The 18,330-nt window shown below is 38.3% G+C and overlaps 2 protein-coding genes across 3 annotated transcripts; one reads left to right on the top strand and one right to left on the bottom strand.

The window, feature by feature from the left end:
* Positions 1–525: 525 nt before the first annotated feature.
* Positions 526–7,973, bottom strand: luc7l3 (LUC7-like 3 pre-mRNA splicing factor). 2 transcript variants are annotated; one of them, XM_028042200.1, is made up of 11 exons: positions 7,715–7,972; positions 6,325–6,391; positions 6,193–6,232; positions 5,965–6,109; positions 5,774–5,848; positions 5,034–5,138; positions 4,687–4,848; positions 4,235–4,584; positions 3,658–3,878; positions 2,631–2,839; positions 526–1,195 (listed from the first exon to the last, which is right to left on the bottom strand). In XM_028042200.1, the coding sequence occupies exons 1-10, from the start codon at positions 7,811–7,813 to the stop codon at positions 2,664–2,666; spliced, it is 1,440 nt and encodes a 479-aa protein (XP_027898001.1). In that variant the 5' UTR covers positions 7,814–7,972; the 3' UTR covers positions 526–1,195; positions 2,631–2,663. The 2 variants fall into 2 exon arrangements, with proteins under 2 accessions (XP_027898001.1, XP_027898000.1); XM_028042199.1 differs by having other exon boundaries at positions 526–2,839; positions 7,715–7,973.
* A 2,635-nt stretch (positions 7,974–10,608) lies between these two features.
* Positions 10,609–17,919, top strand: ankrd40 (ankyrin repeat domain 40). The gene is made up of 5 exons (XM_028042654.1): positions 10,609–11,144; positions 13,153–13,301; positions 13,467–14,120; positions 14,428–14,609; positions 15,664–17,919. The coding sequence occupies exons 1-5, from the start codon at positions 11,011–11,013 to the stop codon at positions 15,805–15,807; spliced, it is 1,263 nt and encodes a 420-aa protein (XP_027898455.1). The 5' UTR covers positions 10,609–11,010; the 3' UTR covers positions 15,808–17,919.
* Positions 17,920–18,330: the final 411 nt, after the last annotated feature.

The following is an 18,330-nucleotide window of genomic DNA, read 5'->3' as shown; positions in this document are numbered from 1 at the left end:
CATTCAGTACAACTTACCTAAAATTGACTAAATGTTCATTTCAATTGTAAAATGCTTTATAAACCCAGAAGTGAAATTAAATGTTGCAACCTCTGTTATCTAAGGTTTCTCAAAGATGGTAGTTCTGGCAGTGGGCAAAAATGACCTCCAGCAGCAGTCTATGTTGCAGCGGTCCAGGTGAAGCCTCTGACTGAAAGCACACCGTTTTATAGAATGAGGATGCACAAAGTTGTCCATTATGCTCTTCATTTCTTGAACCATTCTTCTTCACCTCCAGAACTGAACCAGCCGTCTTTATCAGCTTCTTCACCTTTAAGTGGAAATGAATGCATACCTTTTCCAAAATGAAACCATTCCAGGTGCCTAAGGGTCTGCTACTGCTGCCCTGCCTCGGGTAGTGGTACCGGATGCAGCTTGGAGTACTGCCACATTTGTATTTTTTTTCCTGTCTTACTAAGCATATTTCAAAAATCTATTAGTCAAATATAGAATTTATTACAAAGATTTAAAAAATCAACAAAAGACAAGATTTTTACCTTTTAATTTAACATGACAACATGTACATTAAAAGCAAGGCGAAATTTAAACAAATCTTGAATGATGAAGAACTTCAGATGAGAATTAAAATGAAAATATTTTACATTTATGGGACAAGAGCAATAGCCATGAGCTCAAAGTGGAGGAGGAAAGAAACACTCCCTGCCAAGGATCTTACATTGTACAGACGCTTTTAATTGAGGTTTTTTTTTTTGTTGTTTTTTTTTAAAAAGAAGGTCAGGAGAAGTAGAACCTGACAAATGAGTACAAATCACGAGCACTGTTTTTATTCAATTTCCACTAAATGCCAAGAAACATAGGATGTGTAAAGATTTTCAACTCAACAAAAACAAAAAAGCCCATTAAGAACTTTTTCTACACTTTCCAAGTGATATCTGGCTGTCATCTATTACCAGTGAATCAGATGAATATGAGATGAACCACAACTGCCTTTTATCCAGCCAATTAAACAAACAAACAAAAAAAAAATCTAAGTATTAACCCTCTCTCCTCATTGAGATATATCATTTCATGGTTATTTATTAAATAACCCCCTACACATCTGTGGTTCACCTTGTTTGTAAGCAGCGAAGTCAGGTTCAGGGTAAAGGTGGGCATGCTCTTCAGCTTTTTCCTCCACAAGACATTCCAGCTTCCCCTGCAGAGCAAAACGGCCACAACAAACAACGTTAGCAAGGGTCCCACAACATGGGCTTGTAGCAAAGACAACCAGCTATGCAGGCAAATGTTTATCTGCTCGTCAAATATGGTAATTTTTTGTGGGGGCAAAAAAAAAATGATGGTCCCATTAACAGAATATAAACCAAATAACAGTTTAGATTTCTAGCATAAACACTGCAGGTTTTGAATACATTTGGCTACTTTGGTATATTTTATCTGCTTTATATCTATAAAAACTTAGCATTATTTTAAAGACAAACCTATATAATATTCCTTTCGCCAAAGTGGAAATATGCCCGACATGTTGGAGAATTTGAACATAATAATAACACTGTGGACAAATCTGTGGCAATTTCAGCCAATGGCAAAAGGACATGAAGGTCGTCTCAGATTATTCATTCAAATAACTCTTCTTCCCCCAACATGTTACCAAATACAGCAGCAAATCAGACAATTAAAAATATACACACGATGGATACATGTACTAAAAGTAGTAGCTAGTTCTTTTTTTTCTTAGACAGGCAAGAGCATTCAGAAATGGATGTGGGTAGAGAAAGGAGTACCTGGGGTGAGTACCTGCACAGTTTGACAGTCAGAGAGTATCCAAGATTTTTAATTTGCCCTTTTTCTCATGTGGGTCTCGCTCACAACACCAACGCTGTGTGAGGTATAGAAGTCAGCTGCAATTCATCCGATAAACCCTACACCTCCAGTTAGTGTTGTTAAGACCCCCCCAGGTGCTATAACCCCCCCCGCACCTCCCAAAAAAATAATAAAATTAAAAAAAAACACAGTGCATGGCATTATCAGGCACAGTAAGCTAGAAATTGGGCAAATTCCCAAAGGTAAAATCTGAACATGTAGAAAACACAGCCACTTAATTTCCTCCCTGAATGGACAAACAGCAATTACTACGTTTTCCTGTTTCAGAGTAAGAAATTTTTTTTATGAAAAGTAATAATAAAAAAGATAAAAACATGTATATAAAGCTAGAGAAATTTGACTGGATCTGTCATTTCTTCCACAGAGTGAAATTAAACATCTGTAAGGATCGAAAACTGATACAAAACGAGGGGTACCTCTGGGCATGTTTGCTCAGGGCTACACTGGCCTTTCCCTCTTGGCTTTGTGTGAATGTTTTCTACTTTCTTCTCATTCATCGGGCCTAGTCCTTCATCTTCAGTGCATACTTACGATGCACTAATCAAAAACAGGATAGAGATATTTGCATATAGTACATACGACAAAAAGAAAAAAATAAATCATACGCATTGAACTGAACATAAACAGCGTGGGAAACGGAAGGGGCAGAAGGGAGGGGTGGAAGGAAGGTAGGAGGGCTGAAGGAAAGGGGAGAGAGTGTGAGAGGGAAGGTCGAGAGCCAGGGGGAGTGAAGAGGAGGACGCACTTACCTGAGCCTGATCTGAGGTCCTATCAGATCAGTTTTAATTGGACTGAGTGTCACCTTCAGATTGGAGGAGCTCTTGCTGGCCATTAAGCAGAGGGGGGGAGGAGGAGGCTGCAGCCTCGGTCTGCATCGGTTCCGGCTCCGACGAAGCCTTAATGGTGGCCGAGTCGCTTTCTTTCTTAGAGCTGCTCTTCTCCTCTGTCGCCTTACGGTCTGACAAAACGATACAGATATTCAGCAGTTGACCAATTATTACAGTCTGAAAATAACTCACTTAAAAAGCGTGTTATTCAGGCCAAAACAAAGTAGAACATAACATTCAAGTAGAAGTGGAAAAAAAAAAAAATTTCACAAATGTAAACCTGAAAGGTAGGATTTCATTACTACTGGGCTTAAGTCTCTACCAGCTTTCTATCTCTTCCATACGTTTAATTATTCTTCTGGGAGAATTAGCTCAAGCTCAGACTCCAATAAGCTGTTTTTGATCTGTACAGATGTTTAATTGCATGATAGATTAAAACTAGCTCAATAATTTGTATGCATGATTTATCGTTTTTCTTTTTCTACCAAGAACTGGATGACAAAAATCTTCAGTCTGGTGCTTCGGTCTCAACTAGCCCTTTTTTTGAAGGACAGTTTTGTTTATAGAGACTTCATAATTCATTGTGTTGTTTTGTTTGTTTTGGATATTTTAAAATGCCTTCCAGTTCCAGTGTTAAATGTTCATCAGAATTTAAAGCTTACTGATCTTTGAGAATGGTTTCTAGTGTTATCATAATATTGTCATATGAAAATAGTCTCAAGACAACATTTATCGCAATGACTTCTGGGACAATGGTGCCATTAGAGTGGAGGAAGTTTTTGCATGAAGGCCAAAAAGTTACATTCTGGTTTGAATTGATAAAAGCAAAGTTTCATTTTCAACTGCTTTTATTGCACTCTCACTTTAAATTCAAACACAAAACCCTGAGGTTTCATGATGCAACATGACAAAAATGGCAAAGCTCAAGCTGAGGAAAATAGGCTCCCACCTTTTTCTTTTGATGACCGCTCTTTGTCTTTGTCCCTTCCTTTGTCTCTGTTTCTTTCTCTATCCTTGTCCTTGTCTCTTTCTCTGTCCTTGCTGCGGCTCCGGCTGCGATGGCGGTGAGACTTGCGCTCTGAGCTACGCGACCTCCTCCTGTCGCGGCTGCGGGAGCGACGTTTTTTGTCGGATCGCTCACGACTGCGCCTCCTCTCTCTGTCACGACTCCTGAAGAAATAAGGAGAACAAGTTGAAGAAAAATATATTTTCTCTACATACACACACACTCAATTTGAAGCAAGACATATCGAAGCACGTAATGTAAGCAAGTCTTCCTTTAATGTTCTTTCTTTGAGACGGCAAACATTAACTGATTCTTCATGCCAGTTTTCAGATTTTCTGTACATTCTAATTTTATTATAGTTTTAAGTCAAAAATAATGTTCTAAAATCCTTTTCATGATGCTAAATATCTTTTTATAAGAGTGAAATAATTCATTAAACTGAAAACTTTAATCCTATTTCATAGCTGATTGTAGCTATGAAGGAGAAGGAGCAGAAAAAAAGAATAATAATCAACTATACCTGCTGCGCTTCCGTTCCCTGTCCCGTTCCCGGCTTCTAGACCTCCGGCGGTCGCGGGATCTGCTCCGCCTCTTTTCCGACGTTCGGCTGGAATGGCGGCTGTTGGAGTGGCTTCGCCTCGCCCGTCTCTCACAGTCCCGCTCTCGCTCCCGTTCTCTGTCTCGCTCCCTCTCTTTCTCCCGTTCTCTCTCCTTCTCCCGTTCCTTCTCCTTTTCCCGCTCCTTCTCCTTCTCTTCCTCTTCTTTGCGCTTCTTCTCCCGCTCCTCCCGCTCGCGCTCTCGCTCTTCTCTGTCCCGTTTGACAACAGGGCTCTCGCCTTGAGGGTCCTCAGAGCGACGTCGGAGTTTTTCCTGAGGACACAAATTCCCAATTGAATAAAAGTCAAAACCAAAAGCATTCAAATGAATTGTCTTAGATTTCCAATGCTCAGCTGAGGCATTTCATAATGTTACCTTAAGCTCCTCTACAGTAGACTTTATCTTAGCGTAGCCCATGTGTTGTTTGCCCATTAAGTGGTCATCCACCCTGGACTGTGCATCACCCACGATGAGGAAGGCCCCACACACCTCACACACCTCCATCTGCTTCTCCTGAGCAGCAAAGCTCTCAATAGTCTTAAAAAAAAAAGCTCAATATTAGTTTCACCCTATAATTAATAAAAACGTAATTCATTTTGGATTGATGTATTTCAGCACATCGTAGGATAAACTCTTGTTTGAAAACAAACAGTGTTACACAAGCAACACCTACTATCTTGAGTTGCATCAGTAGGCCGATTAGCCGGTGTTAGGTGACTCACCGAGGGGGTGGAGCTCAGCATCTCCCTCTCCTCCTTCAGCTGCTCCACCAGCTTCATCATTCCCTGAGCCTCCTCCACGCGGCCCTCCGACCCCAGTTCCTCAATCTAAGGAAGAGAACCATGTTGCAGTTTATTAGCAGAGAAAACGGGAAATCTTGGTAATCTATTACAATTCAGTTTAAGATTGTATGACCTTCTTTATCACCAATTTATTCCAATGTAATGGCAATTCCAAATGTGTAACTGTAGTTACTGCAGAGTTAAACTTGGCTATTGCTGATATCAGTGAAGGATTTGAAAACGAAATACAAAAACAGCACAAAAATATCAGGATCTATTTTAAATGAAACTGAATGTTCTCCCGACATGTTCGCCACGAGGTCATTCAGGCTCAGAGAGAACGAGACGTTCAGCAGATAAAGGGAACGCCAAAACTGTTACAGCAAATTTGCTCTCTTCTTTTTGAGGTTTCAACTTCTCTCAGTCATGAAACAAGTTGGATCTGGTACCAAAACATTTTGGAAATCATACGAGTTAAACTAAAAACCAGAATTCTCCTAGACAATATTAGCTGCATCAAAAGCTATTTTAACACATAGAACTGCCTAATCCTGCGTGTGTTTATATAATTATGATCCAAAACAAACATCTAAAAACATTGTGAAAAGTTTTTCTTCACAATTTTCTTATCAATGGATCTCAAACAAATGTAAAATTATACCAACAAATTAGTTGCAAACCTGTAAAACCAGGTCTTCTATCTTCTCTGTTAGAACGTTAACTTTCTCTTCATTCTTTCCAGATGGACCCGGGCCCTGAGGGAATAAAACCGCAATATCTCACACAAACAGTGCATTTATTTTCCTGCGGTTTTTCCACAATAGGTAAAACTGCATATTTGTGAGAAAAAACTAATAATAAAATTACAAACCCCTGCATTTTGCTGCGCTTGGGAGAGTGCAAGCCGAGCATGTCCTCTACGAATCCGCCGCTCCACTTCCGCCAGGAGAGACTGCAGATACCGCAGGAATTCTCGCTCGTAGCCTTCTTTCATAAACCGAGAGCTTTTCTCGTACCTGTGGCAAGAAAGAAGTTTATCAGGTCAAAACATCCAAAATGGGGAAAAAATATATATACTAAAATCTTAAGCAGAACTTACAGTTTCCTTAGATTTTCATCATGGATTTTCTCACAAGGACCTGGAAAAAATAGAAATGCCTCATTACACTATGTTATAACAGTATTAATTTAATACTATTAAATTATTATTATTCTTTCTTTAGGTCCTTACCCAAGTCAGAGCGTGTGTTTGTGAATAGCTCCGCTGGGCAGAAGCCACACAGATAGTATCGACAAACCTTAAGAGAAAAAGGGAAATATAAAACTTTTCTTATGTTTATATTCTAAGAAATATTTATGAAGAATTGTAAAACTCTGAAAATCGAGGTTTTCGTCCATTTAAGTCAAAAACTATTTCAGACTTCTATAATCAGTACAAGCACACTGAAGGAGAAGTGCACACTTTTGACATGTACAATTCAATACACAAACAAAAATAAAGTTAACTTTACTCCAAATCAATTCAGATGTCAGTATTTTTGCATCAAATGAAACCAACAATAATGCAATATTGTCCTCTAACCTGATCAAAGAAAATAAGAATCAGCAGATTCTCTAGGTCGGAAAAGGAACTAGTCTGCATCTTCTTTTGCTCCAATTATTTAATTATGCCAAAACCTGCACCACTGCCTTAAAAATCCAACTTTATTTGGCTTCTTTAAAATATAAAATGTATAAAATGATTTATCCATTTTTAATTAAAAAGTGATGCAATGCTTAAGTGCCAAATTTACCTGATGAGTAGATTTATTATTTTCAAATAAACTAAATCTATAATTTAGAAATGTGAAATGGCCATGTAGTAAAAACAAATTAGAAACGTTATTTATATTTTTTTTCCTCCTGGCATAACAATCTTAGTCACTGTTATATATATATATATATATATATAAGCATATTCTGGAGTAACTAATTTGGTTCTTTGAATAAAACACCATAAGAAGCCAGTTCTTTTAAAACATCTGAAAAAACAAAACATTTTTTGCTTGAGGTTTTAGAGCAACCTCAGAGCATTTTCTGTGACTTGGATAACAACTTCTCACTGGTTTCAGTGTAAAACGAGGGAAACATACTGTACTACCGACAAACTTTAGCGGTAGCTCTCATTTTAAACCCACACGTGATCTTAACACTTAGAAATTTCTTTCAACACGTAAGACTTTAAGTTACTTATTCGAAGAGCACATATATGAAAAAAAAAGTGTCTAATCTGAGAAAACTTGATTATGACACATTTAAAAGTATCTCTCGGGTATCTTGAGGCTTTAAAAACCTTGTTCTGACGAGAGCGTTGCCATCCTTCATTGTGACTCACTGGCCTAGCCTAGCTTAACCGTTAGCAATTTCAGGTTAATACCGCTAACATGCGTACCTACAAAGCAGTGTCCCCTAAGATTTAATTAGAAGAACCTTTTAAATGAAACTTAAAGCGAAAATCCCAGATGAAGAAGCCAGTTGAGTCCCAAACCATAGAAGACATTATGCAAGACATCTTGCATTGCCTAAAAAAAATGTTAGCTCATCACATTTTCGAAGCTAAGGTTAGCTACATGCTAACTTACGCTCTCGTCATCCCATCGCACGTTGGAGCGCTTCTCATCAGGGGCCAAGTTTCTGTCTCTGCCCATTAACTCATCGAGTAACTGGGCTGCAGACAGCATTTTGACAGGACTGCGGTGCCTTCTCCTGGAGTACCGCCGTGTATCCCGAGGAGCCTATTTATGCCAAATACAACGCTAAGTAGCTCTAACCAAAATGGCAGACGCTGGAGCAGCAACAACGCCCGCTCACCGCTCGTCTACGAAAAGGTCAGTCTGAACCGGATGCAGAAACTGATGCAGAGTTCAGTAAAGTTTTTTTTTTTTGTTTTTTTTTTAACTTTATTTATTGTAATAAACAACAATACAAATGTACCGTGAACAAATCTCAGGAAGATAACAATAATTTACCAGGGGGAGCATAAAATAAAGCAAGAAGATAAGAAAACGACAATAAATATAAATATGTATAAAGGAAATAGCACAAATTGTGATACATATCCCAGATGTCACAGTGCATTAACATAAAAGATAATCCAAAATTCCAAGTTGATTACAAGCCCGTATTGTTGATTCTGCTTTTTGATTAGTGGAGGATTGAATTGTTGATAAATAATGTTTAAGTTTGATCAAAAAAACTAAAAAATTTGGTTTTTTCTTCAAAAATGTGCATTTATGTAGGTAAAATTTAGCATTAATAATTAGTAAATTGATAAGGAGACTCTTTACACTCATTCCTCCATTTTGTTGAAATCCAAATAAGACATTTTCCCAATATAAGTGAAAGCCTGCTGAAATTTTGGAATCAACAAAGTTACAAAAATGTTGCCAAAATATTTTAGAATGAGGGCACAACCAGAACAAATGAGTGACCGATTCTGGGCAAACAACACAGAAGGAACAGTTCACATCAATGTTAGAATTGAATTTCTTTAAATAGACTTAAGAGTTCAGTAAAGTCCCACGCATGGTCCCACTGTTGTGAGCAAATAAATGTCTTATAAACTATGCTATGAATTTATTTTTTTTGCATCTTACAGATTTCTCCTATTATTGTTATTATTATTATTGCTTTTTATAGTTACAGTTTAATGTTTCAGAGCATATAAAACCATGACAAGAGCACACACAAAATGTAATTTTGAAACTTCAAGTCCAGTCAGAAAACACAGCTTACCATATTTGTTTGGTTCAACGTCAACAATGAAAAGGTTCCATTCACCTTTGTTTACAAGGTGAATGGAACTGACTGAACCTGATTACTGTCTGATCTGTAGAATCAATCAAGAGATCATAAAACCTTTCCGAAAACATAAAATAGGCTAAACTATATCAAAAAGCAGCATCATATAGCCAAACAAAACTGTGGAAGAGATGAGGAAAAATTCAATGACATATCAAACTCTAAAATGTTAGTACAGGGCTTTGGAATCTACAATCATTTCAATTCAATGACTCATTTAGAACTTAAAGAACTTATAGTTCATTTATTAAGTTAGTGTTCATGTTAGGACAAATATGAAAAGAGTTTCAAAATTTTTAGAAATGACCTTGTCAAAGTTCAGACTTAAATCTGAATTAATTGCTGTGGCATGACTTTGGGTCAGTTTCGCCTTAAAATAAGGGTTTAGTTTGTCAAGTGATCAAAATATACCCTTCTTTATCTATTCTATGCCAACATTATGACCTTAACTGGTTAGTTTGACCAGAAAAGTTCACTGGTGTTTACTCGATCCACCTCTTTAGTGCACCTTTAAAAAGCTTAGCATTTTTTCCATTTCATATTGCTTCTACTAAGTTTTATCATCACAATACGTAGCCTACATTTTTAAGTTTGTGCTCTGGAAAATTGATAGTAATTGCTGACAGTCAATCACACTTTATTGATCCCATAGGAAACTTAAATGTTGTTGGAACTTATACAAGGCTTTTCAAAGAGTTATTCTAGATGCTGATGGATGGGGCAGGAATTATCGTCTCTTACTGTTTCATCAAAGAACAACAACAAAAACTGATTATGTTATATCAGATCTAGGATAGATCTGGGGTCGCCCCGGGGTCTTTCTGCACGGAGTTTGCATGTTCTCCCTGTGCATGCATGGGTCCTCTCCGGGTTCTCCGGCTTCCTCCCACAGTCCAAAAACATGACTGTTAGGTAAATTGGTCTCTCTAAATTCTCCCTAGGTGTGAGTGTGTGTGTGTGCATGGTTGTTTGTCCTGTTTGTCTCTGTGTTGCCCTGCGACAGACGGCGACCTGCCCAGGGTGTACCCCGCCTCTCGCCCGGAACCTTAGCAGGAGATAGGCACCAGCACCCCTTCTGACCCCACTAGGAACAAGGGTGTTAGAAAATGGATGGATGGATGGATGGATGGATAGATGGATCAGATCTAGGATAGCGGCTGCGCTGGCATGTGGATATTTATTTCCCTCTAGTGGTCACATTTTGGAGATGCAATAGTCCATCCATCCATCCATCCATTTTCTGTTCACCCTTGTCCCTAATGGGGTCGGGAGGGTTGCTGGTGCCTATCTCCAGCTACGTTCCGGGCGAGAGGCGGGGTACACCCCGGACAGGTCGCCAGTCTGTCGCAGGGCAGATGCAATAGTCATTTACCTATATTAGATTTAATAAACATTACAATAACTCGTAATGTTTATTTACATGTGTTTTATTAGTGTGAATGCTGTTGGCATTCATTTAAAATAATTTACAGTTTATATATATATATATATATAATGCATTAAAAATATAACTATACATGTGTAGTTTTAATAAGCTAATTTAACTCGTTTTGTTTTTTAACGATCGGATTTATTTGTTAAGCAGACAAAGTTGTGAAAAATAGCAATAAAGAGTAATGTAACGACAGTATTTTGAGCTAAAATATGAGAAAGTGGAACCAACTACCTGGGTGCATAATGTTGTCACATCCTAACCCCTCCGACTGGACGAACAAGCGGTGGTGTTTGAGACTGACAGGACACCGTCACTGCTGTCTGAATGACCCAGGCAGGCTATAGTCAATGGTAGCATGACATGAACTAACAGCATATTTGAATGTTGAGTGTTTAACTCCAGTCTGAGGATTTGAAGAACTCTTCAAAACGAAGTTACGTTAGCCGAAGCTATTTGTTGTCACAAGCTAGCATCCACTGTCAAGTCAAGCTAGCCACTGGTGGGTAAGGTTGGCCAGTTAGCTGGTCAGACTCTCAGCGGGACTCTGTGTGGGCATTACTAGCGAACACAGTGTTAGACCATATTATTGTCGAGACACTTTTGCCGTCCTATGGTCTCACTCCGCTAGCTGCTGGTGCCAAAATGTCCACGACTTCGTTGGATAAAGAATTGCAGGAGCGACTGAGAGAAGCGTCTGCCATCGGGGATATCGACGAAGTGCGGTCGCTGGTGGAGAGCGGGGTGAATGTTAATTCACAGAACGAGATCAACGGGTGGTAAGTGTTTCTAGTAAATTACCGCAGTTTGTGACTGACTTTTTGTTGTCTTTTTGTTGACTTTTTGTTCAATTCACCAATTGAAACCCTCGTAGGAGTCACTGAGCCAAGTGCGTCGTTGTAGGGATAAAAATGGTCAGTGTTATCCTATTAGGCGACTCTAAGCCTGTTAACCAGTCAGCCTTGCCCCTTTTGCTTTATCCGAGCCGTAGAGCTCCGAGTCTGTCGAAATGCCCTTTATCACTCTGCATGCCAGTGGTTAAACAGGCGCGTTGTTGCTGTGAAACTACAATAATATCACAACGGATCCAAACGGATAACATGTTCAAGTGGGGGGGAAAAAATCCCAATAGGGAGTCAGTCCTTCAGGGCTGGTGTCATTTATGTTTTTTCTCTGGTTCAACCCACCTGAATCAAAAATGGCTCATTAGCAGGCCTCTGCAGAACTTTGTCATGTTGAGGTTGAGTTAAAGCTGTTAAGCTGGTTCTTGAGGGCTCCAGATGAACTCCATAAAGGCTCTGATCATAGCTAGATCAAATGTGATAACAGGCGCATTTCAAAGAATTAGATAACATTTTTTATTTCAGCAATTAAAATTAAAATGTTCAAATTCATTTAAAATATTTATTAGACAGAATCCTGTTGGTAGCAGTTGTTTTTCTTTTAATTTCAGTTGTTATAGATTACAGATAATAGAAACGTAGAAGTTACTTTCTCATATAATCAGACATTTACATAAGCAGTGTTCACAGTAACCTTTTAATTACGTCTGCCAAGCTGGCACATGTGGGAGTGTCTCGGGGAGGACATTTTTGAAACATGTCAGGACAATGTTCTCAGATTTGCATAATTCACACTGTACTAAAACTGTAGTAAAATTTAATAGCTACAATAAATTACAGCCCTTTAGTCCTGATAAAACGTGTGTGTGTTAATAGCGTGACTTGATGCAAGGGATGCCACAGCTCAAGCTCGTATCATGGATATATGTCTGTGTGTGGTGTTTCTTGAAACCCCTGCAGCAGTGCAAGTCTTGTAAATCTCCCCCTAAACCCTCTAATATCCTTGTTTGTGCACTTTTTCTACCACACTACTGCCAACCAGCTTCTTTAGGAGTGAACCTTTGTGGCAGCAGTGTTCCCCATGATTCCCTTGTCAAGAGTGTGGCCATAACATTAGCGTTTTTTTATTAAGGTTTTTTTTTTTTTTTTACTTGATCCTCTGAATTTTTCTAATTGTCCGAGAAGCTGGATTTCTGGTTCCCGTTAACTGTAAACCATAATCATTAATTGTTGAAATATAAAACTACGTATCATGTATAATCTAGGTGATATGCTGAAAAACATTTTGCATGAAACAAGTGATGAGACTGGTGAATAAAAATGTTATATAGACAAAAAAAAAAGTTAGGAACTTAAAGTGACGTTACAAAAAGGTTCTGATAACCAAATTCTAAATTAAAAAACTTATTCTGCAAAACAAAAAGTTTACCAAAAATGTGTACAAATGATCAAACTATCATTTATAGTTTGATCAAAAATGATCAAACTCATTTATGATCATTTATGATCATTACAAGAACTTGTTTGAGAGCGTTCTCAAACACTTCTGGTGAACTACATGATGTTTGCCAATAATCCCAAAGGATTATTACATTTTACTTGAAAGAAAATTAACAATATTTATCTAAGATTTTTGTATAGCATTATGTTAAAAATACCTCAAAAAGAACCTTGAGTTAATGAGTTCTTTCTAGTTTGGAAAGAATGGTTGGCATTACAATGTCAGCCATTTTTATTTTTTTTAATTAAACGTGATACTTTAAGTTTAGAGATGGCTCGTCTACACTTCACCATCTGGATATATTAGATTTTCAGGTTTCATGTTATAAAAGGAGCATGTTTGTTTTTAAATGATAAATGTAGACATATTTTTCTTTGACTGTTTAACAAAGAAGCTGCAGAGCATGAATGGATGGAAAGAGCAATTTTTGATTTCTTCCACCAGGACATGCCTGCACTGGGCTTGCAAGAGGAACCATAAGCACATTGTGTCCTACTTACTCAGTTGTGGAGCGGACAAAGAAATCCTCACGGCTAAAGAGGAGCTCGCCTCTCAGCTTACATCTAAACCAGAGATCAAGAGACTCTTGGGAGGTTAGATCTTTTTTTTTTATGTTCTCCTTGTTCTTATCATGTTCCAATTTTGCTATGTTCAGTTAAAACCCAAGCCATTATTTGTCTAAATCTGTCTATTAAAGTATCGTCTTTGTCATTATGTCAACCCTTTAATAAATAATGATTGTCTGTGCACTTTCATAGTTGAGGTGGAGGAAGTGCCTGAGGTGAAAGAGCCTGAGTTACCAATCATCCCAAATTACTTGTCCAACCCGCCCTTCATGTACTCCAAGATGGACAATAAGTCAGAGATCCTCCAAACCCAGTCCCTCACACAGAACGGCTCTAGAGATTACGCTGAAGACACGCAGAGTGATTCAGCCTCGCTGTCCTCCACCGATGAGCTCCAGAAACCCCAGAGCATGGTGTGCGACGGCCCTGCCCCTTCACCAAACCCCGTCGTCAATCACAGCCAACCTCCAGCTGCTGAATTCATTCCTGTGCCTGAGCAAAACGGCGTGTCGCCCAGCATGGCCTCATCCCACAGTCACACTGTTGTGAACCACACGGTGCCTATTGACCTCTCAGTGGAGCCTCACCTGGTCAACCATGCCGACTACCCTCACATGGTGGCCCACAACGGTACTGTGAGTTCATCTCCACTGGCCTCGCCGCGCCCAAGCTTGACCGGCGGTGGTGGCGGCGGCACACAGGTTCAGGCTCCGGTGGCCAGCGCGAACCCCACCATGAGCCGTCAACAGTCTATTCCACAGCAGCTGAGCTACAGCCAGGCCAATGGGCCCATGCCAGCGTTTCAGCCTTTCTTTTTCACCAGCACCTTTCCTGTAAATGTACAAGGTGGGTTAAACTACTACTTGTTTGTTGTTTCGTTTTTACATAAACAAAATACTGAACTTCCCACATACAGCATACAACTTGATGAAGCAGAAAAGGCTCTTAGTGGGTGTGACGTCACTCACCTTGACCTCTGACCCCTACAACAGAGACAAATATGCAGAGAAGTTTAACTGGTCCAACAAGGTTGCTTTGTTAGTACATGACTATAATAAACTGGTGACGCAGTTATCCTGAGATCCCATTGTGTCTGTTAAATAAGCCATATTATGTGTGTAATAAGGAGGTATCTCTCATTTTTTTCTTTTAGAGTTGGTTCTGAAGGTTCGAATCCAGAACCCAAATGCACGGGAGAACGACTTCATTGAAGTAGAACTGGATCGTCAGGAGCTCACCTACCGTTCCCTCCTGAGAGTCTGCTGCCGCGAGTTGGACATCAGTGCTGAACATGTGGAGAAGATCCGCAAGCTGCCAAACACCATGTTAAGAAAGGTACAGCTGACAGATGTGTTGCGGATTATGTACTCATTCATTACTATACATGTATTGTGAAAAAACAAATGCTGTCTGCAAATCGAAGTGTATTGAAATTAGGGCTGCAACTAACAATTATTTTAGCAATTGATTATTCTTTTAATTAATTGGAAAATAAATTCTGCAAATTTTTCATTTAATCATTTAAGACTTTTTTATACAATATTTTAAATACAGTATATTAAAAGTTACAAATAATTCAATTCCATGTTTAAATAAGAAAATATACATTTTATTGACTGAAATGCATTAATAGCATTCCATTATTGAACGTTTAGTCGTTTATAGCAAAGGAAACATCTATAGCTAAAAACATATTTCTAACATCAACAACAACATGTTGATTAATTTCTGGATAATAATTGAATAGCAAAAGGTTTTTAATAGGACTTAAAAAAAAATGACCCAGGTGAATCTAAACTTATACCACCTGATTTCTGGGTAGAACATTTTTATCAGTTTTTTATTTTTTATTATTTATCTTAAATGCCGACCTTATAGAATTTTTGTACAATTTTGGATTATTTAAGACTCTGAATGTGTTGTTCTTTTAGCAAGTGGAAATTTCTTTTGAGTCTCCAGGTAGCCATTAACTGATTACTAAATTAGTTGACAATTATTTCAATAATCGATTCACGACAATTAATTTTTTTGGCCCTAATTTAAATTAATTAATTTAAAAAGTCGACCATCTCTTCTGAACATTGCTTGATAAAGATAGTATTTGTAAATCCAGTTGTAAAAGACAGAATCACAGGCAAGCGTCCTAAATGTCTATTACATTAGTAATATTACCGCAGTAACTCAACCTTAATTTCAAAACTTTTTTACTCTCCTGTAAACACCTAACAGTCAGCTTAAATTGTCCTAATTTAAGTTTTTTTTAAAAGTTGGCAGTTCATAACTGAGAAACTTCCACCACCCTTTGTCAGAACAACTTGGTCATTAATGAACTGGTATTTTTATAAGTCAGGAATTTCTTTATTTCAACCGATTTGTCCTTCCTATTCAGGACAAGGACGTGGCTCGGCTGCAGGACTTCCAGGAGCTGGAGGTTGTGCTGGAGAAAGCAGAAGGCCTGTCCCTGTTCTCTGGTACGGGGAGCCTGACAGACAGGCCCTGCTACAACATGAAGGCCTCTCGCCTCACTTACTGAAGCAAACCCAGACCCAGAAGTCTCCCTGACGACGACGGGCTTCTGTAGCTTCCCTCGAGCAACCTCAGATAGTCGCCCTGCCCAGCTCCTTTGTTCCAGCTTTGTTCAGCTTTGATGTTTGACCAATATTTCAGCTGGGATTTGTTTGTACAACTGTAGCTATTGTCCTCCTCCTGTCCCCTTCTGGGCCTGCTGCTGCTGCTGCTTATGTGTACCCGAATCAGTTCCAAGTGAAAGCTGATGCATGGTATCCTCGAATATGTGCAACATATTTGACCCTCTTTTTTCCTCTTTATCATGCCCTCCCACTGCACTTCGTGCCAAGAAGTAAGTGGGTCAGCAGAGGGGGACGTTGGCTTGTCTTCCTAACGGGCTGGATTCTGCGATCGCCTTCTAAGGACAAGTTTTTATTGTGGAAAACTGGCCAAGAGGACATCAGGAAGGATTAACATAAGATCATCATCAGACCACCATGCCGGATAAGCTGCAGCACAGTGGACCACACAGCAACTTTGGTTTCTGACAGAATGAGCTACAGAGTCATATCCGTTTAGTCTTGGTTGTGCACACATGCTCTTTGCATAAACCATAGTGTCTTCTCACAGACGATATCTGTTATTAGCCAAATGAAAGCAAAAGCAAAGTTTATCTCACTTAATTAGGAGTAGTTCATTTATTGGCCTCAAATAAACATATATTCTCATCTGCATTCTCTCAGAGACGATTTAAAGAAAACTTATTTCCTGTTTTTGAAATAATTCCACTGTGGTAAACGAATAACACAGGAGCTATGCTTTTTATTTTTTGAGCATAACACTACATTGCTGCTACTTTTTTATGTTCAGCAGCCAGAATCAAACTTCAGTTTTCAGAGCAGAGCCACATCTTGCATTCTGGTGGCAAAGCAAATGTGTATGAGGTTTCATCTTAAAATGTTTAAATCCTGCCCTGTGTTAAATATTTTTACATTGCTGTCAATTTGTTTAGTGTCAATTTAGAATTGAGACCCCAAAAAAAGAAATAAATAAACCGGACTAGCCAGCAAAGACGATAATTTCACTAACAAACCTGTCACTATTTTAGAGGAGAAGGTAGCTTTGTTTTCATTTTTGTTTTCTCACAAGTGCTAAAGGAAAACATACAGATTTTTGTTTTCTTTTGGAACTTGGCCATGATATTCTTTGTTCATGTTGAGGACTACGCATAACATCAGTATCTATCATACGGCTACAGTTTTTCTGTTCAAAGCCAGTCTGGTCCTTTTTTTGAATCATTATTTCAGAACTAACATTTGCCTTTGACACTTTTTCTAGCTTGACAATTTAAAAAGGTCACTTTGAATTTGACTTGAAGAATATCTTGAACACTGAGAAAATACATATTTACTCTAAAGACACACACTTGTCTTAGATAGCAGATTTGTTTACGCTGCCTATGTTAACATGTTACTGGGGCTCCTGTTTAAAGTTCAGTAATGGATACTAAATATGTCTTACAATCAGCGTCTTACCTTGTGGTGAGAGTTTAATTCTCTGAATATACTTGAGCCTCTAACTCTTTGTTTTAATTTGGGTTTTAGGTAGTGTTTGTGTATATATATATATTTTTTACCAGCTAGGCCTGTTTGTTTTTTTTTTGTTTGTTTTGTGTCAAAAAAATCTCCTGCAGTTGTGCAGGAGTTCATCACCGAAAGACCCGAAACGCTTTTGTTGAAGTGCAATGTGAAGGAAGAGGAACATATTTCAGTAAGAAGAGCGAGACGACGTTAAGAGAAGTTATGCCACGTGTGCGATGCTGGAGTTTGAAATAACAAAGCAGACATTGTGAACTGAAACAATGTATGCTAAGTGAAATTTGCTTTTTTTTCTTCTTTTTTTTTAAGAACATTTGATTTTGTGAAAAGGGGATGCCTATGTTGTGCTTGTTGGTTGCACATTATTTCAAAAATACAGAATACAGTTGGAATTAACCTATGCATCCAGAGTCTGATATTTTTATATACAGTAGGACCTGTATACATGTACAAATAATCTAATAAATAGGCACTGTTAAAATTGTGATTTTGTTCTGGAAACCTTTAACTGTTCTTTGATAAAAGCATGGTAAATGAAACAATCTGTTTTCCTCATCCTTTATTTTAAATGGACCGTTTCTTATGTTTTTGTCTGGTTAGAGGAGCCTATGATAGCATGCAATGGTTTTTGTTTTCCTTTTCATTCAGACAGAAGATTGACCATTTTTATTTGAGTAATTCCCGACAACCTAACTTCAACAGCACTGCTGGGATTTTCAACGTTACCTTGTTCAAACTGACAATAATCAAGCTCAGAATATTTTTAACAATGTATCAACTATATAGATATTGATTATGATCGACATCAGTTTTTCAAACTAATGAAAAACTTAAATTAATACTTAGACATTTAAATATATAAAGATTTAGAATATTTTGGTACAAAAATATCATTTATATTGTGTATTTGTTTTGAATCCACACAGTGTCAAATTTAATCACACCAGCTT

This window comes from Xiphophorus couchianus, chromosome 16, assembly GCF_001444195.1.
Source record: "Xiphophorus couchianus chromosome 16, X_couchianus-1.0, whole genome shotgun sequence".
NCBI classification, from domain to species: domain Eukaryota; kingdom Metazoa; phylum Chordata; class Actinopteri; order Cyprinodontiformes; family Poeciliidae; genus Xiphophorus; species Xiphophorus couchianus.
Note: the sequence above shows the minus strand (reverse complement) of the source record. Positions and strands in the feature narration are given on the sequence as shown.

What these genes read in the sequence shown, in the direction of transcription:
- ankrd40 (XM_028042654.1), top strand. Translation starts at nt 11,011, where the DNA reads ATGTCCACGACTTCGTTGGATAAAGAATTGCAGGAGCGACTGAGAGAA. An exon ending in CAGAACGAGATCAACGGGTG is followed by an intron (nt 11,145 to 13,152) that starts GTAAGTGTTTCT and finishes TTCTTCCACCAG; the next exon opens with GACATGCCTGCACTGGGCTT. An exon ending in GATCAAGAGACTCTTGGGAG is followed by an intron (nt 13,302 to 13,466) that starts GTTAGATCTTTT and finishes GCACTTTCATAG; the next exon opens with TTGAGGTGGAGGAAGTGCCT.
- luc7l3 (XM_028042199.1), bottom strand. Translation starts at nt 7,813, where the DNA reads ATGCTGTCTGCAGCCCAGTTACTCGATGAGTTAATGGGCAGAGACAGA. An exon ending in TGCGATGGGATGACGAGAGC is followed by an intron (nt 6,392 to 7,714) that starts GTAAGTTAGCAT and finishes TTTTCTCTTAAG; the next exon opens with GTTTGTCGATACTATCTGTG. An exon ending in CTACTGTAGAGGAGCTTAAG is followed by an intron (nt 4,585 to 4,686) that starts GTAACATTATGA and finishes TTGTGTCCTCAG; the next exon opens with GAAAAACTCCGACGTCGCTC.